The sequence below is a fragment of the Choloepus didactylus genome, chromosome 3 (genome assembly GCF_015220235.1).
Source record: "Choloepus didactylus isolate mChoDid1 chromosome 3, mChoDid1.pri, whole genome shotgun sequence".
Taxonomy (NCBI): Eukaryota; Metazoa; Chordata; class Mammalia; order Pilosa; family Megalonychidae; genus Choloepus; species Choloepus didactylus.
In genome coordinates this window covers 101,696,991-101,724,106 of record NC_051309.1, presented here as the reverse complement: position 1 = coordinate 101,724,106, position 27,116 = coordinate 101,696,991, and the positions used below count along the sequence as shown (strand labels likewise).

General features: G+C 36.7%; 2 protein-coding genes across 3 annotated transcripts in view; one reads left to right on the top strand and one right to left on the bottom strand.

Moving 5' to 3' along the window:
* The window catches only part of SMARCAD1 (SWI/SNF-related, matrix-associated actin-dependent regulator of chromatin, subfamily a, containing DEAD/H box 1), an 80,413-nt gene extending 68,893 nt beyond the window's left edge, over nt 1-11,520 (bottom strand). The window contains exons 1-2 of one of the 2 annotated variants that reach the window (XM_037830270.1): nt 11,416-11,520; nt 10,568-10,814 (exon numbers count right to left, since the gene is read on the bottom strand). In XM_037830270.1, coding sequence (XP_037686198.1) covers nt 10,568-10,766 — 199 coding nt within the window. In that variant the 5' untranslated portion in view covers nt 10,767-10,814; nt 11,416-11,520. Of the gene's footprint in view, nt 1-10,567; nt 10,815-11,083; nt 11,393-11,415 lie in introns of those variants that run through there. The other variant, XM_037830269.1, reaches the window with a different exon arrangement.
* A 5,674-nt stretch (nt 11,521-17,194) lies between these two features.
* On the top strand, nt 17,195-20,029 carry LOC119529658 (bromodomain testis-specific protein-like). Its single transcript, XM_037830272.1, is given in 3 exon segments — nt 17,195-17,419; nt 17,421-19,929; nt 19,932-20,029. Coding segments are annotated over 3 exon segments (2,817 nt in total). The 5' UTR covers nt 17,195-17,209.
* Nucleotides 20,030-27,116: the final 7,087 nt, after the last annotated feature.

The window sequence follows — 27,116 nt, the reverse complement described above, 5'->3', positions numbered from 1 at the left end:
AAATGTATATGCACTCTCTCCCCTATGTGGGACCTGACTCCCAGGGGTGTAAATCTCCCTGGCAACACAGGATACAACTTCTGGGAATGAACCTGAACCCGGCATCGTGGTATTGAGAACATCATCTTGACCAAAAGGGGATGCGAAATGAAACAAAATAAAGCTTCAGTGGCTGAGAGGTTTCAAATGGAGTCAAGAGGTCACTCTGGTGGACATTCTTATGCACTACGCAGATAACACTATTTAGGTTTTAAAATATTGGAATAGCTAGAAGTAAATTCCTGAAACGAGTAGCCTCGACTCTTGAAGACGATTGTGTAACAATGTAGCTTACAAGGGGTGACAGTGTGATTATGAAAACCCTGTGGATGGCACTCCCTTTATCCAGTGTATGGATGGATGAGTAGAAAAATGGGGACAAAACCCAAATGAAAAATAGGTGGGATGGGGGGGGGGTAATTTGGGTGTTCTTTTTTTATTTTTATTTTTTATTCTAATTCTGACTCTCTCTGGTGTAAGGAAAATGTTCAAAAATAGACTGGGGTAATGAATGCACAACTATAAGATGGTACTGTGAACAGCTGATTGTACACCATGGATGACTGTATGGTATATGAATGTATCTCAACAAAACTGAATTAAAAAAAAATGTATATGCACTGAACCAAGTGTCATTCCCACAACCTGATTGGAAAGTGATTAATAGAAGAAGTGGTTAGTGTAATATGGGGGAGAGGAAGGTATGATACAGTAGCATTTCTCAAAGTCAGGACTCCTTTACACTCCTAAAAATTGAGAGTACCAAAAAGCTTTTGTTTATGTGGACTATATCTACTGATATTTACCATATTAGAAAACAAAACTGAGAAAAAAATGTTGATTTATTTAAAAACAGCAATAAACTCTCTACACTTTAACACAAAATAACATCATTTTATTAAAAAAAAAAAAACAAAAACTATATTCCTGTTCCCCCCAATCATTTAATGAGAAGAGTGGCACTGTTATACACTTGTGACAATCTCTTGTTTAACAGAAGAGGACAGGAATCTCATATTTTAATAGGCTTTCCAGAGTACTACGGATAGTCTTCTTTGACATTAAACCAAACTTTAGTTTCTTAAAGGCTAGCTGCAATGTGGAATCTTAAACCATATGAATATACTTTTTTGCACTGCTACATTAAAATCTACTGGTCTAGGTCTGTCTTGCATTTCAATAGACCATTTTAACCATGCATTATTTTATATCATTGTGCATTGATCATTTGGAAAATACTGGTTCACTGAGTAGCACAGACCTTCCAAAAGTTAACACATTTCATGATGTTCTATCAAAAAACCACTTCTGTAATATCACCACTGATCTCATTTGAAAAGTCCAAGTATCTGGAAATTGTCAAACTCACAGTGGTGGATACAAGTTTTCAAAAATTAAAACTTCCCTTTAAAAACTGTAATTTTATCACTGGCAATAAATAATGTCAGTACTCTCCTTGACAGCACTTTCCTCATTTTGGGGAAGCTGTATGCCACATATCCACAGTTTTGGTCAGTCATTCTTTCAGGTAAAAATGATATTCTGTAAAATAATGACAGTTTGTCTCACAACTCAAAGCAACAGAGCAAATGCTTTCCCTTGAGATAACCAATGTACTTCAGTATGCTGCAAATGGCACACTCCCCATTCTGTTTCATGAATATTAAAAAGACATCTACTCAAGAGTCAATATTTAATAAAATAAATAAATTTTATTTTCATCAAGGATATTCTTAAGTGAAACTGGCATTTTTAAAATTGTTTAAGAATACAATGACTATTAGAATAGTTTGGCACCTCAGCCTTGATTTGTCCAAAGGCAACAGCAGTTTTACCTATCATTGCTTTTGCACCATCAGTACAAACCAATAACATAGTGAAAACACAAGTAACACTGTAATATTACGAAAACAGTTTTGACATTGTGGACCTGAAAGGATCTTGAGGATTCCCTCAACGGTCCATGGACCATACCCTGAGAACTCAGGGGACAGAGTAGAGCCTGTTTATAAAATAGCAACTTTTCAATATAGTCGATAATTGTGCTGCACAGAGATATGCTTGGAATAATTTGGGAAGTAAACTACAACAAAAATAGTAAGAGTCAATGGCCAAAAAGATATTCTTGATGCAAAGACACTTTTTGAACCAAAATAAACAAGTACTTTTAAGCAGCAGCACAAAGGATACAGGAAGCAAAAATGAAAAATATAAAAATGCAGGAAAGAAGGGTGAAAATCAGAAAACAATTATGAAGAAAAGACATCTGCTACTATTCACTTCTGATATTTGCTGAATGCCTTCTGTGTTTAAGGTGCTGTAACAGGAAGTGAGAATATTAAAAAAAAAAAAAGTTATAGCTCAACTTGTCTCAGAAAAACTAATAATAGAAGATAAGTAGTCATTTACATAAATAGCTAAGCAATGAGACATAATTTGTGCCATGAGAGAGGAGTAAAGAAAATGCTATGTGACCATGAAAGAAAATAGCTTGTCCTTTCATACAAAAACAATTTTTTAAAAAAAGGCTATCCATCATGTTTTAAAGATAGATATGGTATTTCCCCAGTAGCAAAGGTAATAGGAATCTACATTATTAGTATATGCCAGAAAAGTGCACACCTCCAGGGAGTAATTCCAAATGAAATCTCATATAGTCATATGCACGAGGTAAGACAATTTTATATTCCAAATTTTCCAGTCCTCTTGCATCCATTCGCATATCTAAGAATACCATGAAGTAAAAAAGCATTCAAGTCCACCACTTGATATCACTTTTCCAGGCGCTCCAAGATCAATGACCACAGAAAAACAAAATCAAAAACAAAACAAAACAAAACAAAATCACTACCGAGAGATTATGGGTTCACAATAGTAGTCTAAATCAATTTGATAACCCCCAAATAAAGGCAATCTCCCAAAGTAGGATGAAAACACGTAAATTCTTGATCTGACAAAAGCCTGCCATTTTTGATACTCTAATTGTTTGATATTCTAATCATCTACTATTCTCCAACATGTCAACTAATTTTCAAGGCAGTTCCTTTGAAAACCAACTAAAACACATCACATATTTGTCATTTAAAAGTAACCAAGACAATAGCTTATAAAATGTGACGAGTCTTATTTGAATGTCATGATAGATAGGAAAATAACCTTTTGCAGCTTACAAAAGATACCTCAAACTATCTCCTGATAAAGACTCTAGAAAAGACAAAGAAGACAATGAAAACACTGGAGGTTAAAGAGTAGCTGTTAACAAAGCATTCTAAGATAAAATGATGATGAAACATTTCAGACATTTCAAGGTTAAGCCAAAAGAAAGAGAAAATATAAACAGAAAAAGGTAAAGAGAAAGAAAGTCAGGCTATTAATACTGTACATGGCAATAGCGTTAAACCTGCAAGAGGTACTTGTTAATAACAGAATTTTTATCTACAGTAAAAATATAACTGACATGTATCTCAACCACCTACTAATAGCAATGAAATACATAAAGACTGAAAGAAATATAAGGCAAAAAGCCAACAGAGGAAATAGGAAATTTTAAGGACTCTAAGCTCCTAATAAAGCTAAAAACACAAAAATAAGATCTAGAGCAGTATTTTTCATATATTTTTGACTGGAATCCACTGTAAGAAACACATTTAGATCTTAATCCTAACCACACAGATTGATAGAGAGATACAACAAAAATTTTGGAAGTCAGCATTAGCTCGTAACTGTAAGTGATACACTGATAATTTTCTATTTGTTCTACTCCACCATAGCCAGGAGCCAACAAATTGATTTTATAACATAATAAATGTTTGTGACCAACAGTTTGAAAAACAATGATATAAATACAAAAATAAAATTCATCTATTATTTGGTACATAATTAAATCTGTACTCAGATGATATCTTCTTTTCAAACACCCCTGGAACTTTTACAGAAATTAATTGTATATTAAACCATGAAGAAAATCTCAGTAGATTCCCTAAAGAAATACTACAGACCACATTCTCTGGTCACAAAACAATGAAGTTAGAAATAAATGTTAATAAAAACATGGTAGCAAAAAATTCAGCCATTTGGATATTTAAAGGAAAAGAAACTACAGAAACTGCTTTCAAGCAACCTTCAGGTCAAAGAGGAAGGAAAAAAACAATGAAAACACTACTATTAAAATCTATGATATAGGACACATTATATATATATATATAATGAATTAATGAATGTGTACCTCGTAATACTACAAGAATTTCAATAACGTTGTAAACTAATAGAAATTAGAGAAACAGATTAATGGACCAAAAGATGAAAATATCATGGGAAGTTAGATGATAAAGAAGATACTTCAAATCTGAGGGGAAGAAAAGATTTTTCAATAAATGGTTCTGGGACAGCTGACTAATAACTGACAAATAACGAATGAAAAAGAAAACCGACCCTTTGGCCCTTATACCAAAATAAGTTCCAGATAAAACTTATGTTTTTTAAAAAAATCAACACAGAGAGGCTCTAGAAGAAAAACATGATGTATCTATTTATAATATGGTAGTAGGAAATGTCTGTCTGATCTGGACCCAAAACCTAGAATCTTTAAAGAATGAACAAAGTGACCACATAAAAATGTAAAATTTCAGTCTGACAACAACAAATGGAATACAAAAAAAAAAAAAAAATTACAAATCACCTATCAGAAAAACAAAAGGCAAAAAGCGACGCAGGAAAAATCCAAATGGCTAATAAATTTATGAAAACATATCTAACCTTAAAAATAAAGCAACAATAAGATACTCTTGCCTATTAGCCTGTCAAAGATTTAAAAGGTTGATAATATTTCAGCTAGGGTGTAAAAAACCAGACATTATAAAACCAAGCTATAGTATGGCGTAAAGTAGTAAAAGTTTTGTGGAGGATGATTTGGCAATCACTAAAATATCACTTATATTCTCTTAATCTGCCAATTTCATTTCCAGAATTTTTTCCCACAAAGATGGAAAAATGCTAAAATATCTACGTAAAAGGATAGTCACTACTGCATTCTTTTGATAGCAAAAAACTGAGGGAAAAAACGAGAACAAAAAGTAAACGCTAATGTCCATCAACAAGAAACTACATAAATTATAATATATCTGTATAAAAAACACTCTTTAGTCATTCAGAAACTTAAAAATAGCATATTTTATATTCACGGTCATGGACAAAGTATAAAAATAATCTATTTTTTAAATAACATAAGCATTACAATATGGATATAATGCCACTGTTTAAAAAATAAAAACTGGAATATATAGATGCAGGAAAAGAAGTGAAGGAATAAACACCAAAACTAAATAAGAATTACTCTTTCTACACTATACAATGCTGTATCATTTAATTTTCTATACATTGTTATAACGAAATAATAGCTAAGCATGAAAAGTAAAAGAGTAGAGAAAGAAAAGAAGTGTATATAAAATACAAAGATTTTTACTTAACATTTTATTATTATTTATTAATACTCATACTTTCTACTAGAAAAATTCAGCACTAATTCTTTTACCAAGTATGGCTTTTCAACTAACATTAACAGACATTAACAAACCAAAGATATAGCAATGATTCACATTTTGGCCACACATACCTAAAAAGACTGAGTATCTCCCAACAGTTATAGAACTGTGAGGCTAAACTGATACATTCCGCTTCATCATTTAAAGAGGAGCTATTTTATTGTTGGCAGGTTGTTCAGAGAACATCTAGGTAAAGCCAGGCAAAGAAAGTGAAGAACAAAAATGTTGATGTCTTACCCAAGATCTTACAATTTTTATGTGACACAGCAGTGATCTCTGGAAACCCTTCTGATAACTGGTATATTTTAACAGCTGAAAGTATTCTCTCACTTAACAACAACTGTTACTTTCAACAGGGTAACCACTTTAGAGGACTAAATTTCCTATTTCACTAAGAAAAGAAAGTTCAAGAAGTATATACTTCAACTTTCCCCCATTCTAGTCTTACAATTATCTATGAATCCATCTAACCTTTCCTCTTCCACTTTTTCCCCTAGATAAAAGGTGTCTCTATTCCTTTGTAAAGCTAAACAGTCCAGTTGTGTTCCAGATCCTATCAGCTTGATGCTTCTTCTTCATATACTTCCCTTCTTTTTATCTTTCCTTCTTCACTACCTTCTTCCTTGTGGCCAACAAATATGTGCAACTTTCAACAATACTGCAACATCTTTTGTTGACACTGCCTTTCTGTCAACTACCAGTTTTTCTCTTCCCCTTCTTGGGAGTAGTCTCCATCTCCTCACCATTCTACTGAAATTGTTACAAAGGTCAACGGTAACCTTTACTCTCCAAGGAAACCGATCTCTGGTAAGTCCTCATCCAACTCGACTTCTGTACAGCATTTGATACTGTTCATCATATACTAAACTTCTTTCTCTCTGGCTTCCAGAAACTATCATTTTTTATGACCTTACCTTTCACTGATTTCCATTCCTTTGTCCATCATTTAAGTGTTCTTTATTGTTCAACCTGCTTAGGACATTTTTCAATAACTACCACAGTGAGTATTCCCAAGTTGATTTCTCAGGTTCTAACCACTCTTTGAGCTCCAAACTCTAGTGGTTCAACCTAGATTCCCTAATAAATTAATAGGTCACTCAAACTCAACATCTTTTAATACCTTCCTCCTAAACTACTTCTATCACCCAGCTGTCCAAGCAAAGGAACATATAAATCAACTTTAAATCCTCCACATTCAACTTATCACCAAATCCCATCAAATATATCTTATAAAACTCTCTTCTCCATTCCTACTGTAATTTGCCTACACTTAAATTTCAATTAATGCAATAGCTTCATAAATGGTCTTCCAATATGAAATACTCTATGTGTACCAAATATCCCTGGCACAGCATATAAAGGCCCATTACAACCCAGCAGTTTATATTTCTATCTTTCTAACTTTGTCTGCAGTGCCCTAAGCCTCCTCTCCCATAAATAATTCCCCCATATATGTGCCACAGACTCTTATTTCAAAGGAACATGTATGTTCATCCCTTTCATCCCATTCACCCAATAAGCAATGACTGATTGTTCAGGATTCACTCCAAAGGTCACCTCGCTGTGACTCTTTCTGATGTTCTCAGGAAGAATGGATAATGTACCCATTTCTGAATCACAGCTGTGATCCTACATCATTTAATATCTTCTATTACTATATGACTTAACAAATTGTATTATTTTAACTGTATTTTTACATGTCCTTTCCTCCTTGTGCTTCTTAAGGATCATGCATTGCTCACATTTTTATCCTTATACCTACAACATAGTAGGCTTTCTTCCCTCCCACTCATCTGTCATTATTCCATTCCCTCAAACTCACTGTGCTCTAAGGGATAAAAAAGGGAAATGCATTAGTATCAACCACTGATAACACTGGATACTATGAGAGCAAAATAAACTTGGGCAGGGGAAACAAGGTAAGTATATGCCCCTCAATCCAAAGGTTGGGATGGATTTAGACCAGTATTAGGGAACCTGTCCTGTATCAAAAGGAACTTCAAGTATCCATAGCTAAAGAGTGCCAGATGGCTTGGGGATGCTTTCAATGTCATAAAAGGAGGAGGGATACTAAAATACATGTAAAAAGTACTGATTTCACCCACTCATCTATCAATCTAGTATTTCCTTCCTTCAACACATGTTGGAGAAAAACAGAGTAAAGCAGTGGGGAGTAAAAGGTGCTATTTCAGAGAATGATCAGGGAAGGCCTTTTAAAAAAGGTGACATTTCATTAACCTAATGAAACAAGGGAGCTGAGTCATACCAAACTATTAGCAGGGTGTTCAAGGCAGAAGGAATAGTCAAATGGGAAGAAACAGAAATAAGACTGTGTTTGGCGTATTTAAGAAAGTGTGGCTGTTACATGGTAACTGAAGGAGTGGTAGGAAAGGAGATATTAACTCATATTAATTAGGTAAGATAACAGATACCAAGGTCGAAGAGAGTGATTCTGAGTAATTTTGACTATATGCCATTTCCATCTTAGGAGGTGACTTAGACCCTAACACTCTACCATAAATAAACCAAAACAGCATTATATCACAATGACTGAATGACATAAAGACAAAGGAAGGAGGGTCAACATTCATAGTCCACTCTATTTCTAGTGCTGATCTTCAGTCTAATTTCAGCATCTTACCTCTCCAATGGTCCAACACCAAATTCAAAGCCCCCCACCTCTCCTCCCTTCCCCCCACAACTTAACATGTTAACTTGGGAACAGAACCAGTGTTTCTTATTTGAATCCTTAAAAGCATTGTCCAGAGGCTTACAATGGGTGCTCAATACCTATCCTAAACTAAACAGACGTCTTTTAACAGTCATCTCTTCTCATTCCTACCATGGATCTAGTCGTAAAACCCTGTCCTTACTTCCAAATCTTACTCACATGTCTTTCTTCATTTCGACTGCCATCATTAAATTCATATTATAGAGCCTCCTAACTGATTTCTCTGTCTTCAAACTCTGCCCTCTAACAATGTATACTCACTATCGGTAGACTGACTTTTCTGAAAAAACAACTTTAAAAATCCTTAATGGCTCTCTAGTACTTATAAATGTAAGAGCTAAATGTCTTAGCCTTAGTTTTCAAGATTCTCCAAAATTCACAGTATCAACCACTACAGCAAAGCCCTCTATTACCACTAGGATGGATTCTAACTATCCTTGGAACAAAGTTAAATTTCATATTTCCCAATGTCATCAAAACTGACCATGTGATTCCTAAAGGCAATCTCAGTTTCTAACAGGAATTTATGCATGAAAAGTTTCAATAAAAGAAAACATGAGTGAAGTCTCCTCAGGAAGAAAAAAAGAGCAAAGCAGAAAAACATCTGATGAGACCAATATGTATAAACAACTGAAACCTTCCACTCAGTTCCAGTTTACAAGGTGCTTTTACTTTTAGAGACGAAAAAAAAAAAACTGGAGAACTCAGATTTTGGTGACTTGTCTAATGTCCCACATTTAACTAAAATGGAAAAGCAGAGGCTTCGAAGGATCAAAAGCCCACTCCTTCCCTGACCTCTCTAACTACCTAAGAAATGCAGATGAATATATTCACTGTAAAAATATGTTCATATATTAACTATACCATATGTTATGCAAATCAAATATATCTTGAAAAACTGAACCCAAGAGTCACTCCTGTGCTTAAAATCCTTCAATCTCTTATACTGTTTCGTCAGTTATAACAAAGATACCAGATTAATGCTGTGTTAATAAAGAGAACACTGTGTGTGAGGGGGGTATATGGGAACTCTGTATTTTCTGCACGATTTTTCTGTAAAACTACAACTTCTCAGAAAAAAAAAACAAAAACAAAAAAACCTGTCTTACTCACAGCATTCAGACAAGTTCAAAACTCCTTAGAAAGTCCAAGGCGTTCCACCATGTTCCAATTACATCAACGTACTTAGAAACGTTATTCTAATGATAACTTGTAGGGAATCTGATCCCAAATGTCATCACTGTTAGGTTTAAGTAGAAGAGAAGCAAACGTAACAGGGATACCAAAGGTGAAGACATGCATCTTGTCAGTGCCACATTAACACTGCTTGTGAAATACTGTTTTACATAAAAAGGTACTACAAAAAAAAAAAAAAATGGTACTACCAAAATAAACATTAAAATAACATTCCTTTCACCCTAATCAGACCTCTACTTCTCAGGAAACCCTATTCCATAAAGAATTTATGCTCTGGAATCAAAATGCTTGAATCTCTAGCAACTTCTTAACAAATGACCATGGGCAAGTTACTTACTCTCTCTCGGTCTCATTTCTGCAAAATGTGTATTATAATACCTACTCATAGGATCCTTATTGCAAGTTGAATGAAAAAAATCTGAAATAGCACTATGAATAAAATATAAAAACCGAACATATATTCGAGTGTTACTCAATAAACACAGATTAAAATGAAAATCTTAATTTTCTGCTTCTCCTCAAATCCTGTTGTCTATAGAGCAATCTGCTGAAGAGACTAAAAACGGTTCATTCAACAGGAAGGCCAATTATTCACATGTACCCTGAGGGGTCTCCAAGAAGTCAAGAGATGGCAACATCTAAATATGATTTCATCTTCATTTATGCATAGAGGTTATCTTTAGGCACGTAGCACAATTCTAGCTCATAGTAGATGATCAGTATTTTTTGAAGGAATATTGGAATGAATGAATACAACTGGCCAAACAGCCCCAAGGTCTATACAAGGACTGAATTATCTGGTTCCTCTTCTAGCAGGAACTATTCTGACCTAAGGATGACCTAAACTCTGAATTCATGTAAAAATGAAGCAACCATGGATGGGTAATCATTTTGAGGTATATGGTACCCGTGGCAGTCCAAAAGATGTTTTTAAAAAGGGCACACCGAAAGACAATGCATCAATATATATAACATGAAGAATAAAAACTAGACCTCCTTCTGCTTTCATCTTCTAACGATACCTCTTGATGCTACATCAACTAGCAACAATGTAACTCACCTGTTTTTTCAGTTATATCTGAATCAGGGGTGCTTGCCCTGCTAACTTCCCCTTCAGCATTCTCCTCTTCAGCACTAATAGAAATTGGTGAAGAAGGGCCGGGCTGGGAGGGCTGGGAGGGCTGGGGGGTTGCTTCAGGCGCTTCCTCAATCTTACTCCTTTTCTCAAAGCGAAAACGGTCCAGGTTGAAAAGATTCATAATGGTAGAAATCACTACCCTGTGGAATTGGGGCTTTGAATGGACTATCTGCAGGGGTGTAATAAAAAGAGAAAAAAAGGCCATGAAAACAATAAAAAATTCAAAGCCATAGCAGTTCATTCCCAAGGCTAATAAAGGACCCGCAAATATGCCAATGGCCCAGGACGACTATGTCTGCGCCTCATTGTTAGGCCACAACGCTGAGAAGGTGGACAGTGGTATCTTGTTTAATTTTCCATTGCTTCTTTCACTCCCCTACGTCCCCCCGCCCCGCCTTCCTCGAACCACAAGCTGACCCTCGTGCAACCTCCTCTTACCCCAGCACGCGCAGGTACGTTCCCCAATCTAACCCCCCAGCAGGCCGAGCGCACGCCCACAGCGAAAGGCTCCCTGCACTATAGAACCCCCTGCCTCGAGAGATGCCGTTCCAGGGCCCGAGACTCGACAATGCGGGGACACAAAGGGGCCAAAGGAGGGAGCGGCGGAGGCCGTGCTGGCGGGCACCCGCCCGGAAGTTGACGCGGCGCGATCCCAGCTGAGAGGAAGCTGATAGGATCAAGAAAGCACAGGAAGGTTCTGAGGTCGGGATGTGTGATGGGGTTTCTCTTAACGCTGACTCGCTCTCTTTCTTTCTTCCCTTAATACTTACCGTCTTGCAGCCTCGGTGCGATGTAACAAAGGTTGAATACAAAAAGAATAAAATAATTCCTAGCGTGGGGCGACGGTAGCCGGGCCAGGACCTTCCAAAACAGCACGGAGAAACACAAGGAGCGCGTAGTGATGACGCAATACGCAGCCTAGGCTTTTTTCTTCCCCGGCGACTAGGGAGCGGAAAATGTCTAGGCGCGCGCAGTTGTCATGGAAACTCGTACCCACCTCTTTGCCTGGGAAGCGCTCATCTGTCTTGTTTCTCTCGGTTAGCAAGACAGTTGTTAAATAACACAATAATAAATAGCATAGTAATAGCAATATATTATGTATCGTAATATTTTATTTCTATTATATAGTGTATCTAATATAGCAACAGTAATAATGTGCTAAATGCTTTATGTGTATAATGACTATCCTTACAAAATAAGGAAACTGAGGCCTGAAAATGTTGAGTGGTTAATTAGTAACGAGTAAAAACCTGGTATGTTCCATTCCAAAGCATGTGAATTGTCTCCCTACTGTTGGCTGGATTGCTCTTAGAGTGGAACGTGACAATTAATTCACTTATCTTGATGGAAATATTACCTTAAGAATATTTAGTCTCTTTGTTCTAACATTAGACTACCTAGCAGTCTTCTAAGCTGTAATTTGATCTTTTGGTTTGGATTTTCTTTAAGAGGAATTGCTACAAATAATACATTGATCACTGAAAACCAAATTGGCATTCTGTTTTATAAACCAGTCTTGTGAATTGTGTAATTGTAGCACAATTTATACTTATAACAATTTAATTCATATAACACAGTTTTATCAAATGTGGATGCACTGATAAAATCAAGTGTCTGGATGCATAAAATTTAGGTACAGAGTCTGAACAAGAGGATTTCTATTATACCTCTCTTTGATATCCCATGACATGTGTTGGCTTTGTGCATGCATGTTAAATGATGTGATCAAAAGATATATTTACTTATAAACAGTACATTATTTTGGGTGGTTAAAAGTATATTTTATAAAGATGTATTTCTATTCAGACAGATCTGAGATTGAAAATGTGCTCCATTAGCTGAATTGCTTTGGGCAAATTATAAAGCCTCTCTCAGCTTTAGTTTCTTCATCTTTTAAATGAAGTTAACTACAGCATTGACCTCTTAGGGTGATTTTTATGCAAAAAAAATCATCTTGACATTTGTGGAACTGGGATAAGACTAAAAATGGAGACCCATTGTGCCAGTTCCATGTATCATGTCCCCCAAAATGCCATTATCTTTGATGCAGTCTTGTGTGGGTAGACATATTAGGGTTGGTTAGATTTTGGAATCCTTTGGGTGTTTCCATGGAGATGTGATTCAGTCAACTATGGACAAGACCTTTGGTTGGATAATTTCCATGGAGGTGTTGCCCCACCCATTTAGGGTGGATCTGAATTAAATTACTGGAGCACTGTATAAGCTCAGACCGAAGGAGCAAGCTTGCTACAGCCAAGAGGGACACTTTGAAGAATGCACAGAAGCTGAGAGAAGAGCTACAGATGAGAGACAGTTTGAAGATGGCTGTTGAGAACAGACTCATGCGCCAGAGAAGCTAAGAATGGACAAACACCCCAAGAGCAACTGAGAGTGGCATTTTAAAGAGGAGCTGTGGCCTCGAGAGGAATGTCCTGGGAGAAAGCCATTTTGAAACCAGAACTTGTAGCAGACGCCAGCCACGTGCCTTCCCGGCTAACAGAGTTTTTCCAGATGCCATTGGCCATCCTCCAGTGAAGGTACCCAATTGTTGATGCATTACCTTATGGCCTTAAGACTGTAACTGTGTAACCAAATAACCCCCATTTATAAAAGCCAATCCATTTCTGGTGTTTTGCATTCTGGCAGCATTAGCAAACTAGAACACCCATATACCATATGTCTAAATATTTAAACATTATAAACACAACTAACCAAAGGTTGAAATAAAAATATATTCTATCTTCCTATTTTGAAAGTGACCAAGAAGGCCAGATTAAACTTGGAATTGCTGTTGAGTCAGAATGTAAGGAGCTCAAGGAGAATTGGTTGGCCCATGTATCCTGCCTTCATCACGTCATTTCTTCACGCTCAATTTGATAGCACTAGGAGCTTTATGCTTGTGTATGTGGACATTCAGCTCAAATATTCAACTCTTTACCCACATAGGGTAGTCATATTTACTTTTAAAAAATGTATAGTAGTCTAAGTTAAATACGAATTTTAGATAAATAACAGATACTTTTTTAGTATAAGTATGTCCTATGCAATATTTTGGACATATTCTAATATATTATTTGTTGTTTATGTGAAATTCAAACTTAACATAGTGACCTGTATTTTATCTGACAACCCTACCCCCATCTGCCTATTAATCACCCCTTGGGCCTAGGGGCCTCCTCTGGGACCAGTTTGTCAAAGCATTGTTTAAAACCTGAGGCACATAAGAGTCACCCCCAGAGAACCTCTTTTGTTGCTCAGATGTGGCCTCTCTCTCTAAGACAATTCTGCAGGTAAACTCACTGCCCTCCCCACTATGTGGGACATGACTCCCGGGGGTATAAATCTCCCTGGCAACACAGAACAGGATTCCCAGGGATGAACCTGGACCTGGCATCAAGGGATTGAGAAAGTCGCTGTTCTAGTTTGCTATTGCTGCCAGAATGCAAAACACCAGAAATGGACTGGCTTTTATACATGGGGATTATTTGGTTACACAGTTACAGTCTTAAGGCCATAAAGTGTCCAAGGTAACACATCAGCAATCGAGTACCTTCACTGGAGGATGGCCAGTGGTGTCCGGAAAACCTCTGTTAGTTGGGAAGGCACATGGCTGGCATCTGCTCCAAGTTCTGGTTTCAAAATGGCTTTCTCCCAGGACATTCCTCTTGAAGCTGCAGTTCCTCAAAAATGTCACTCTTAGTTGCACTTGGGATATTTGTCCTCTCTCAGCTTCTCCGGAGCAAGAGTCTGCTTTCAATGGCTGTTTTCAAACTCTCTCTCATCTGCAGCTCCTGTGCTTTCTTCAAAGTGTCCCTCTTGGCTGTAGCTCCTCTTCAAAATGTCACTTACAGCTATACTGAGTTCCTTCTGTTTGTCAGCTCATTTATATGGCTCCAGTGATTGAATTTAGACCCATCCTGAATGGGTGGGGTTACACCTCAATGGAAATTATCCAATCAGAGTCACCACCCACAGTTGGGTGGGGCAAATCTCCATGAAATTAGAATTCCAATCTAATCAGCACTAAAATGTCTGCCCCACAAGATTGCATCAAACAATATGGCTTTTTCTGGGGGACATAATACATTCAAACCAGCACACCTTCTTAACCAAAAGGGGGAAGAAAAATGAAATAAAATAAAGTTTCAGTGGCTGAGAGATTTCAAATGGAGTCAAGAGGACAATCTGGAGGTTATTCTTATGCAGCATATGGATATACCTTTTTAGTTTTTAGTACATTGGAATAGCTGGATGGAATAGCTGGAAGGAAATACCTCAAACTGTTGAACTGCAACCCAATAGTCCTGATTCAATTATATAACTATATAGCTTACATTGCGTGACCATGTGATTGTGAAAACCTCATGGCTCACACTCCCGCTATCTAGTGTATGGACAGATAAATAGAAAAATGGGGACAAAAAGTAAATGAATGATAGGGAGGGATGGGGGGATGGGGTGTTTTGGATGTACTTTTTTACTTTAATTTTAATTTTTTATTTTTTTACAGAAATGAAAATATTTAAAAAATAGTTGTGGTGATAATATACAACTATATAATGGTACTGTGAACAACTGATTGTACACTTTGGATGATTGTATGGTATATAAATATATCTATATAAAATTGAATTAAATGAAAAAAATTGAGGCATGTTTGACCATGTTATCGTGATCCCACAGGTTCCTTGCCCATTGGGATGGGGTACAAGTGGAACAGAGCCACACTGAGCCCTTCTAAAGCACTGGGTCCAGTACAGAGTGGGACTGTTATACAGCATTTGTTGACCTGTGAGAACTGGATTAATCCAAGATTGTGGTTTTGCTTGATGGTGGAGCAGAAGGTTAAGGTGACAAGAGAGTGAGATAACTGTTTGGGAAGGATTATCCACATGAAGTCTTCTAAAATGATAGCAGGAGTTGGGGCTGAAAAGACTGAACCAATCCTCTGATTTTCTTCCTTTTGACCCTAAATAGGGTCGTTCTTCTAAGTTGAGTCCTTGGCCCTGTGCTTCTCTCACTCTACTCTTTCCCACAGAGGACTGATACTGTCAGTGACCAGATGTATTTGTCAATTTTTATCGAACTTACAGACTTCAAAAGGGTGAATTTTACTGTTTATAAATTATATCTCATTAAACCTTATATTTTTTAAATGACTGTAAAAATTAATTGTTGAGATGGAATAAAAATTTGAAAACCATCCCCTCCCCCCAGAATGCAGAAAAATAAAAAAATATTAAATCAATGAGATGATGTAAAGAAATATAAACATGGGCACCAGAGGTCTGAAAAGCAACCTTTTTTACTCAAGTAAAAGCAAAGAAAATAACACAAACTCACTCAAATGCACCCCTCCACACACAAAATGAACAGAAGAAATAATGAAAAATATAATGGAAAATATCCATAACCTTTCATTATTAGACTGCAGGTAGAAGAGCTCACTGAATTCAAGGCAGAATTAGTCAAAAGAGATTGTGCACTAAACATATCCTGGATTTCCGCACCCCCCCCCGAATTAAAAAAAATACATATCTTCAGGAAAAACCTGCGGCATACAAAGGGACAAATAAATCAGGTAAAAACCTGATAGATGCAACATCAACAAGATTTGCATGGATGGTGTTGTGACTTAATAATTTTCTAGACACAAATACATTGTTTTTGGAAGCAAAACAATTTCAGATTTTGAAATCCTTGAAAGTGTATTTTCCTTAAAATATTCTTAAGGCATAAATCCAGCTGATAAGGTCAAAATGAGGATTTCAAGAATGGAAAAGTCATGGTGTAGAGTCTAAACACAGGACTGAATAACTGTAAATATGGATATTATGTAGCTATTGTTGCATAAAAAACAACCACAAAATTTTACTTGCATAAACGATAAGCATTTCCTTCTCTTTTATTCAGCTTGTCATTGACTAATGTGGCCATAGTGGATGCTCAATAAATATTTGTTAAGTGAAGGAATGATATTGGTAACTAAATAAATTGCATAAACATACAGATAACCACAAATAAAACTTAAAATAAACTGCCTATTTTTCAAATGATACATGCCATGGAAGAACAACATAAATCAGAATTAGAAAATGTCAGAAAAAACATAACAGAACTGAAGAAAGACATAGAATTAAAGAAAAATAATATTTTGGAAATGAAGATTAAAGTAGAAGTACTTGTAGATAAACAAACATAAGATAATACCTTAAGAGAAATAGGAAGTAAAAAGGAAGAAAACTTTAAAAGTAAAAATGGAAAGTTAAATAGGTTTCAAGAGAAAATAATATTGAATATAAGCAAAGAAGATCCACCATAATTACAATAGGAGTCTCTGCAGAAGAAATCCAAAGCAAATGGATTGGAAGAAATAACTAAAAAATATAATTCAGGCCACCATTACAGTGAGAGCTGGCAGCGACGGGCGACAGTCAGTGGAACGGTTCCGTGCACCCACTTCATCTTGTGCGAGCTGAAGAGAACGATCAGATAAGGTCTTTTCTACATCAGGGCATGGATTTATAGACAACTTTAGAATATCAGGATTTGAAGCAGTTAAGAATGTCTCTGCCAAATCAACAAACAGCTATTTTTAATCCGCCTCCACCAGAGTATATAAATACTAAGAAAAATGGATGTTTGACAAATCAACTGCAGTATCTACAAAAAGTTGTCCTGAAGGCATTATGGAAGCATAGTTTTTCTTGGCCGTTTCAGCAGCCTGTGGATGCCCTGAAATTAAAGTTGCCTAATTTCTTCTTCAAAGCTATAGGATTATTATGCTATTGTTAAAAACCCAATGGATTTAAATACAATTAAGAAGCGCTTGGAGTATAAATATTATGTGAAAGCTTCAGAATGTATAGAAGACTTCAATACAATGTTCTCAAATTGTTATTTGTCCAACAAGCCAGGAGATGACATTGTTCTTATGGCACAAGCTTTAGAGAAGTTGTTTGTGCAAAAATTATCTCAGATGCCACAGGAAGAACAAGTTGTGGGTGGTAAGGAAAGAATAAAAAAAGGCACTCAACAGAATGTAGTAGTTTCTTCTGTTAAAGAAAAACCATCTCCCAAAGCACCAGAAAAAGGATTTAAGCAGCAAGCAATTCCTTCTGTATTTCCTGAGACGTCTGTTTCTCCCTTAAATGTAACACAAAGCACTCCACTCATCTCTACCTCACAAACAGTGGCCCAAGTTACAAGGGGTGTAAAGAGGAAAGCAGATACAACTACTCCTACAACTTCAGTAGTTAAAGCAAGTAGTGAATCTTCCCCAGCACTTACAGAAAAAAAATCAGTGAAAATGCCACCTATAAAAGAAAGTGTGCTAAAGAATGTTTTGCCAGATTCTCAGCAACGATATGAAGTTCTAAAGAGTGTTAAAGTAACTGAACAATTAAAGCATTGTAGTGAGATTCTTAAAGAGATGCTTGCAAAGAAACACTTGTCATATGCATGGCCCTTTTACAACCCTGCTGATATTAATGCCTTGGGACTTCATAAATGTTGTGATATTGTCAAAAATCCCATGGATCTTGGAATTATTAAGCAAAAAAAAAAAATGGATAACCAAGAATATAAGGATGCATATGAATTTGCTGTAGACGTTAGATTAATGTTCATGAATTGCTACAAATACAATCCTCCAGGTCATGAAATAGTGACAATGGCGAGAATGCTCCAGGATGTTTTTGAAATTCATTTTGCAAAGATCCCAGATGAACCTGTTGAGAGTATGCCTGTATATTACATCAAAACAGATACCACAAAAACCCCTGGTAGAGAAAGCGGTAGTGAAGCTTCTTCTGAAGATAACTCTTCTGATGATTCTGAAGATGAACGAGTTCAGCATCTTGCAAAGCTTCAGGAGCAGCTTAAAGCTGTTCATCAACAGCTACATGTTCTGTCCCAAGTACCTTCCCGTAAGCTAAAGAAAAAGAATGAGAAGTCTAAAAAGGAAAAGAAAAATGAAAAATTAAATAACAGAGATGACAATCCAAGGAAAAAGTTTAAGCAAGTGAAATTAAAGGAAAAATCCAAGGACAATCAACCAAAGAAGAAGAAACAAGTCTTTGCTCTGAAATCTGAAGATGAAGATAATGCTAAACCTGTGAACTATGATGAGAAAAGGCAGTTAAGTTTGGATATAAACAAACTCCCTGGAGACAAACTTGGGCGAGTAGTTCATATAATACAGTCAAGAGAGCCTTCACTGAGAAATTCCAATCCTGATGAGATAGAGATAGATTTTGAAACACTGAAAGCATCTACACTAAAAGAACTAGAAAAATACGTTGCAGCATGTCTAAGAAAAAGACCACCAAAACCTCATGCTAAGAAAATAATGAAGGCCAAAGAAGAGCTTCATTCACAGAAAAAACAAGAATTGGAGAAGCGGTTACAGGATGTCAATAATCAATTAAACTTGAGAAAACGTCAAACAAAATCTAAGAAAACAGAATCCACCAAAGCAGTTGGAGGTGGTTCCTGATTAAGTGAAAGCAGTAGCAGCAGCAGCAGCAGCAGTAGCAGCAGCAGCAGCAGCTCATCAGAGTCTGAAAGTAGCAGTGATTCAAGTTCTTCAGACAGCAGTGATTCTGAATCAGAAATGTTTACTAAATTTACTGGAGTAAAACAGAATGATTCTCCTTCTGGAGAGAAAGTAAAGATACAGTCCTCTGTGCAAGATGCAACGTCTATGAAAACTACTCTTATTCATCAAACCACACATTCATATGGAACACCAAATCACCACCAGTTAGTGTTTAATCATCAAGAATTAGAACATTTACAGAGTGCCAAAAACATTTCACCTTTACAAATTCTGCCTCCCTCAGGTGATTCTGAGCAACACTTGAATGGCCTAACTGGGATGCATCAGTCTGGTGAAACTGACACAAAAGTGTTAGAATCTGAATGTCAAGGTCCTGTGCAGAAGGATATAAAAATCAAGAATGCAGACTCTTGGAAAAGTTTAGGCAAACCAGTCAAAACATCAGGTATACTGAAATCCTCAGATGAGCTCTTCAACCAATTTAGAAAAGCAGCGATTGAAGAAGAAGTACAAGCACAAACACAGGATCTAATTTGAAAACATCTGGAACAAAATACAAAGGAGCTGAAAGTATCCCAAGAAAATCAGAGGGACCTTAGTAACGACTTTGCTCTAGAATCTTTTTCAAGTGAAATGCAAAACAAGTGCCTTGGAGAAGAGCAGAAAGAAAGTCAGCAGTCTTTGGAAGCTCAAGATAACTGCAAACTCTGGCTTCTCAAAGAACGTATTTAGCAAGAGAGAGAGAACAAGAGCGAGGAGGAGAGAAAGCAATGGCTGGTACCATTGATATGACTCTCCAAAGTGACATTATGACAATGTTTTGAAAACAACTTGATTAAAACTGAATTTTTTTAATTAACCATCACCTACAATGAATGAATTAAGATTAAAATCCAGATGGCAAAATGCTTTCAGACACCAGGACACCAAGTCATATATTGTATTTGACTCCTCTAAAATGATTAAAACAGTTTTCACTTACATTTTTAATAGCTATATGTTCATTTTTTAATGATGCAATTTACAGGAAATTTTATAATTTTGAATCCCTAAAGGAAATAAATTTCCAGATGTTATTCACTCTACAAAAATTGCTGGGTATGTATTATAGATCCTGTTCTAAGCAGTCAAAGTCCAAAAAGATAGTCTCTGCTTGTTTAAAAATATACAAGTGTATAAAAATTAAAAAAAATATATAATTCAATAAAATTTTCCTGAAATAAAGATTTGAAATTAAATATTGAAAAAGCACATTGTTTATCTGCAAATATCAACTCAGATTGTCAACAGCAACACATAGTCTAGTAAACTTCACACTTAGAGAAAAATTTTAAAATACCTTGGACAATTAGTTTATACAAAAGTAAACAAGTGACTTATAATGGAAGGAAATTTATATTTTCATCAGAGTTTTCAACAGGAAGACTTGTGCCAGAAAAAATGGAGTATTGTATTGAAGATACTTGAGGAAATAAATTGTAATCCAAAGATTTTGTATCCCAAAATGTGACTTGTAAATATAAAGCCACGGGGACTTCTGAGAAGATGGTGGAATAAGGGCAGGCATAATTCACTCCTCCAACAAAAACACCTAGATAACAGGCAGCAACTGTGCAAAGGAGTGATTCTGGGGCTCGGGAGATTATGGGAAGGACCATGGCAACATATAAGGAAGAGCTAGATAAAAAAAAAACAAAAACAGAAACTACAATAGAAAAATTATGGTGAGTGAACTTGATTGCACTGCCTGCCACCTATCCTCCACCCACAAGGCCAGCAAGTGTAGGTTGACCTGGGCTCTCACCTGGCTGGCAGGATGCAGTACAGCACTGATCCAATTGTTGGCTAGCAAAGTTAACCCTCTTGGTTGCACAGCCTACAGCCTTTCCACTTGGGAACCTGGGAGCCTGTGGCTCCATTATTTCCACAAACAGAGGACTGCAACAAGAGACTGATCTCCACCATGGTTCCCAGTAACCCCCTTCCCCCACCCCTGAGGCTGGCAGCTTCAGGTCAGCCAGGTTTGTCACCTGGCTCGCTACAGTGGTCTGGGAGAGACGGGAGTCCATTTTTTTTGGGAAAGATGTCATGCAGAACAGTCCTTGAACCAAACTGTCAGCTGGCAAGGGTTACCCTCTGGGTCCTGCAGCCTTGAGACATATCCATGCAGAGCCCAGGGCACCCATGGCTGCATTATGTTCACAGAGAAGCTGCGGAGAGTGACAAAGCTCCACTCAGACCTCAGTACCATCCTCCACCACCATGGCTGGCAGCTTCCGGTCAGCTATACCCTGCCCAGCTGCCTGCTGTGGTCTGAGAGACTCAGGTAAGTCCTCCTACCTGGGAACAGAGTGGGGGATCCAACTGTTGGCTGGTAAAGTAGGACAGTGGGCTCCCTCAGCCTTGTTCCTTTTTGGAAAAACAAGAGAGGGAAAAATATTCAAAATAATCAGATGCACAGAAACTAGCCAAAATTTACAAGGCATATTAGGAACCAAGAAGATATGGCCAAATCAAATGATCAAAGTTTAAAAGTCAGAGGAGATGCAGAATTTGGAACAACTAATCAAAGATGTTCAAACAATCTCCTAAATAATTTCAATAAGATGATTAAAGAGATAAGGATGAGACACTAGGAGAGCAATAAAGAATATTTGAAAGAATATAGAGAAAAAAGAGCAGATCTTATGGAAATGAAGAGAATACTGTAGATGAAATTAAAAATGTACTAGAGACAACACAACAGCAGATTTGAAGAGGCAGAAGAAAGGATCAGTGAGCTAGAGTACAGGGCAACCAAATTCAAAAACACAAAAGAATAAATGGAGAAAAAAATGGAAAACTTTGAGCTGAGTCTCAGAGAAATGGTTGACAGCACATAGCACACAAATGTACTCATTGTAGGTGTCCCAGAAGGAGAAGATAAGGGAAGAGGGCCAGGAACAATATTTGAGAAAATAATGGCTGAAAATTTCCCAACACTTATAAAAGACATAAATATGCAAATCCAGGAAGACCAAAGTACTCCAAATAGAATAAATCCAAATAGATCCACTTCAAGACACATACTAACCAAAATGTCAAATTCCAAAAAGGAGGAGAGAATCCTGAAAGTAGCAAGAGAAAAGATATTCATTACATGGCAGAGAAGCTAAATAGGCTAAGTGATGGCTCTCATCAATCATCATGAAGGCAAGAAGGCACTGCTATGATATACTTAAGATACTGAAAGAGAAAACCGGCAAGCCAAGAATTCTTTTTTTTCCAGCCAAGAATTCTTCATCCAGCAAAGCTGTCCATCAAAAGTGAGGGAGAGTTTAAAATATTCACAGGTAAAAAAAGCTGACAGAGATTTTAAATAAGAGAACTACCCTGCAAGAAATAGTGAAGGGAGTTCTTCTGGCTGAAAAAAAAAAAAAAAAAGGTAAAAGAGAGAGACTTTGAGGAGAATGTAGAAATGAAGATTATCAGTAAGGGTAATTAAAAGGATAAAAAGAGAAAATAATAATAGATCCAACAAATAAAAGTCAAAGAAACAAAGAAAGGATGACTTTTACAGTTTGCACTGAATGTTAATGGATTAAACTCCCCAGTCAGTCAAAAGACACAGATTGGCAGAATAGATAAAAAAATAAATATGATTGATTTATATGCTGTTTATAAGAGACTTATCTTAGACCCAAAGATACATATAGGATGAAAGTGAAAGGATGGAAAAAGATATTCCATGCAAGAAATAAGGGGAAAAAAAAAGCTAGGGTATCTATACTAATGTCAGACAAAACAGACTTTAAATGCAAAACTGTTAGACAAAGAAGGACACTATAAATTAATAAAAGGAGCAATTTGCCAAGAAGAAATAACAATCATGAATATTTATGCACCTAATCAAGGTGCCCCAAAGTACATGAGGCAAACACTGGAAAAACAGAAGGGAGTAGGAGGAGGATGCAAGATGGCAGATTAGGAGAGACAGAGCAAAATACTTCCCCATGAAAAACACTAGATAAAAGACAGAAAGTGCTCCAGAATACTAGTTCCACAGTTGTACTGGCTGGACAAGGTCCACTATATCCACAGTGACTGTGCACTTGGTGAAACTGAGAGTCTGCATTTGGAAACAAGTGAGTGAGGCTGCTGGGGAATCAGCAGCCATGCCACGGTGGGGAGAAGGCTGGGGTTGGCGTTTGGAGACAGATTAGTTTAAAAACCCCAAGGATGACTGTGGATCCAGCAGTGAGAACCATGCAGTTGAGAGCAGTGGGGAGTGCCTTCCATGTCCCGGGCACCTGTCTCAGTATCTGGCATGGACAATAGCCTTTCACACACCTGCAGCTAATTGACATGGAGCTAGGAAGGCAGAGGTCCATGGAAGTGGGAAATTACCATGCTCTGTACAGCCATCTTTACAGTGGGCTAGGAATGCCCCTGCGTGGCATCACATTCCAGAGCTTCCCTTGGGGATTCTGCTCACCTGTGACATTGTGCAGACTTCCACCGTGGAGTCCCACAGAGTGCACAGCCTGGAGGCGGGATCCTGCACAGAAGTCCCAAGGGCCCTACACGAATCCCAGGGACTTGTGGGCCTGTGGCAGAGAGAGACTGAAGGGAGTCTGAGTTGAAGGGTTGAACTCATGGAACAGCTTTAAGTCTCCTGGAAGAGCTGGGAGATTTGAGTCTTAAAGACCCCTTCCCTCCCTAACTGCACAAGGCACACCCCCCACCTTCAGGGCTGGCTACACCGACTGAACATGGAAATTTGGTGCTGATTGGACCCCCATAAGATTCGGACCCCAACTTGCCACATATACAAAGTTGGGGACAACTGGTTTGAGGGTAATGTGTGTCTCGGGGGTGCCATCTGCTGGTAAGTCAGGGAAAGTGCATTCCACCAAGCTGTAGCTCTGACAAATTATAGATTATTATTCAAAGAAGCCTGCATATTCTAAAAGAATGCTATCAAGATAAGCAAATGTCAAGAGGCCAAAAACAACAGAAAAATTTAAAGCATATGAAGAAACCAGAAGATATGGATAACCCAAACACAAATACCCAAATCAAAAAAGTCAGAGGAGACACAGTATTTGGAGCAATTAATCAAAGAAGTAATCACAAAAAACAAGATCATTGCACAAGATATAAAGAACATGAAGAAGACCCTAGAAGAGCATAAAGAAGAATTTGCAAGAGTAAATTAAAAAAAAAAAAAAAAGATGATCTAATGGAAATAAACTGTTGCTCAAATTAAAAAGATTCTGGATACACACAGTACTGGAATTGAGGAAACTGAAGAAAGAATAAGCAAACTGGAAGAATGCAGGCATTAAAGTGAAAATACAAAAGAAACAATGGAGAAAAAAAATGGAAAATTAGAAATGGATCTTAGAGATATGATGGACAACATAAAGCACACAAATGTAAGAATCATTGGTGTTGCAGAAGGGGAAGAGAAAGATAAAGGTCTAGGAAGAGTATTCAAAGAAATTGTTGGGGAAAACTTCCCAGCCCTTCTAAACAACATAAATACACAAATCATACACACCCAATGAACTCCAAACAAAATAAATCCAAATAAACCCACTCTGAGACATATTCTGATCAGATTGTCAAATGCTGAATATAAGGAGCAAGTTCTGAAAGCAGCAAGAGTGAGGCAATTCACCACATACAGGGAAACAACATAAGACTAAGCAGTGACTACTCAGCAGGCACCACAGAAGTGAGAAGGCAGTGGTATAACATATTTAAAATTATGAAAGAGAAAAATTGCCAACCAAAAATTCTTTATCCACAAAGCTCTCCTTCAAATTTGAGGGAGAGTTTAAAAATCTTCACAGACAAACAAATGCTGAGAGAATTTGCTAACAAGAGACCTGCCCTACAAGAGACACTAAATGGAACCCTACTGGCAGAGAAACAAAGAAAGGGCAGAGAGGTATGGAGAAAGGGTTTAAAACTAAAGAGATGTATAAGGGTACATTAAAGGAAATAAAGAGACAGTGGGACAAATATATATGGCAAACAAAAACCAAAGGATAGGATGGGTGATTGAAGAAATGCCTTCACAGTAATAACATTGAATGTGAATGAATTAAACTCCCCAATTAAAAGATATAGATTGGCAGAATGGCTTAAAAATATGAATAATCAATGTTTCTTACAAGAGACTTATCTTACAGAGACTCAAAGAAGTGAAAGTGAAAGAATGGAAAAAAATATTTCATGCAAGCTACAGCCAAAAGAAAACAGGAGTAGCAATATTAATCTCAGATAAAAATAGACTTTCAGTGCAAGGATGTTATAAGAAACAAAGGTCACTATATACTAATAAAAGGGACAATTCAACAAGAAGATATAACAATCATAAGTGTCTAGGCACCCAATGAAGGTGCTCCAAAATACATGGGACACACATTGGCAAGACTGAAAGAAGCAATAGATGTTTCCACAGTAATACTGGAAGACTTCAATACATCACTCTCTCCTGTAGATAGATCAATCAGACAGGGGACCAATAAAGAAAATGAAAACCTAAACAATCTGATAAATGAATTTGAATTAACAGACATATATAGGACATTACATCCCAACTCACCAGGATACACATTCTTCTCTAGTGCTCGTGGAACTTTCTCCAGAATAGATCATATACTGGGCCATAAAACAAGTTTCAATAAATTTAAAAAAGATTGAAATTATTCAAAGCACATTCTCTGATCACAGTGGAATACAATTAGTAATCAATAACCATCAGAGACATAGAAAATTCACAAATATCTGGAGGTTAAACAACACACTCCTAAACAAGCAGTGGGTTAAAGAAAAAATAGCAAGAGAAATTGCTAAATATAGAGATATGAATGAAAAGGAGAACACAACATATCAAAACTTATGAGATGCAGCAAAGGCAGTATTGATGGGGAAATTTATAGCTCTAAATGGATACATTAAAAAGGAAGGCTAAAATCAAAGAACTAATGGAACTGAAGAAGCTAGAAAATGAACAGCAAACTAATCTTAAACCAAATAGAAGAAAAGAAATAACAGCGTTTCAGGCAGAAATAAATGACATAGAGAACAACAACAACAACAAAAAACAATATAGAGAAAAAAATCACCAAAAATTGGTTCTTTGAGAAGATCAACAAGATTGACAAGCCCCTAGCTAGACAAAATCAAAAAGAGAGAAGACCCAAATAAACAATATAATAAATAGAGAGGCAACATTACTGAGGATCCTGAAGAAATTTAAAAACATATTAGAGGATACTATAAACAAGTATATGCCAACAAACTAGATAATGTAGAGGAAATGAACAATTTATGGGAAACACATGAACCACCTAGGCTGTCCAGAGAAGAAATAGAAGACCTCAACCAACCAACATGAGCAAAGAGATCCAATCAGTCATCAAAAAGCTTTCCACAAATAAATGCTCAGGGCCAAATGACTTCACAGGGGAATTCTACCAAATTTTCCAAAAAGAAGTGACACCAATCTTACTAAACTCTTTCAAAACATGACATGAACATCACTCTAATACCAAAATATGAGGTAAAGATACAAGAAAGGAAAACTACAGGCCAATCTCCCTAATGAATATAGATGCAAAAATTCTCACCAAAATAGTTAAAAAAGGAATCCAAAGACACATTAAAAAAATCATACACCATGACCAAGTGGGGTTCATTTCAGGCATGCAAGGATGGTTTCAACATAAGAAAAATCAATCAATATAATACAACACATTACAAATCAAAAGGGAAAAATCAAATGATTGTCTCAATAGATGCTGAAAAAAGCATTTGACAAAATCAAGCATCCTTTTTTTGATAAAAAACACTTCAAAGGTAAGAATTAAAAGAACTTCCTCAATATGATAAAGGGCATATATGAAAAACCCACACCAG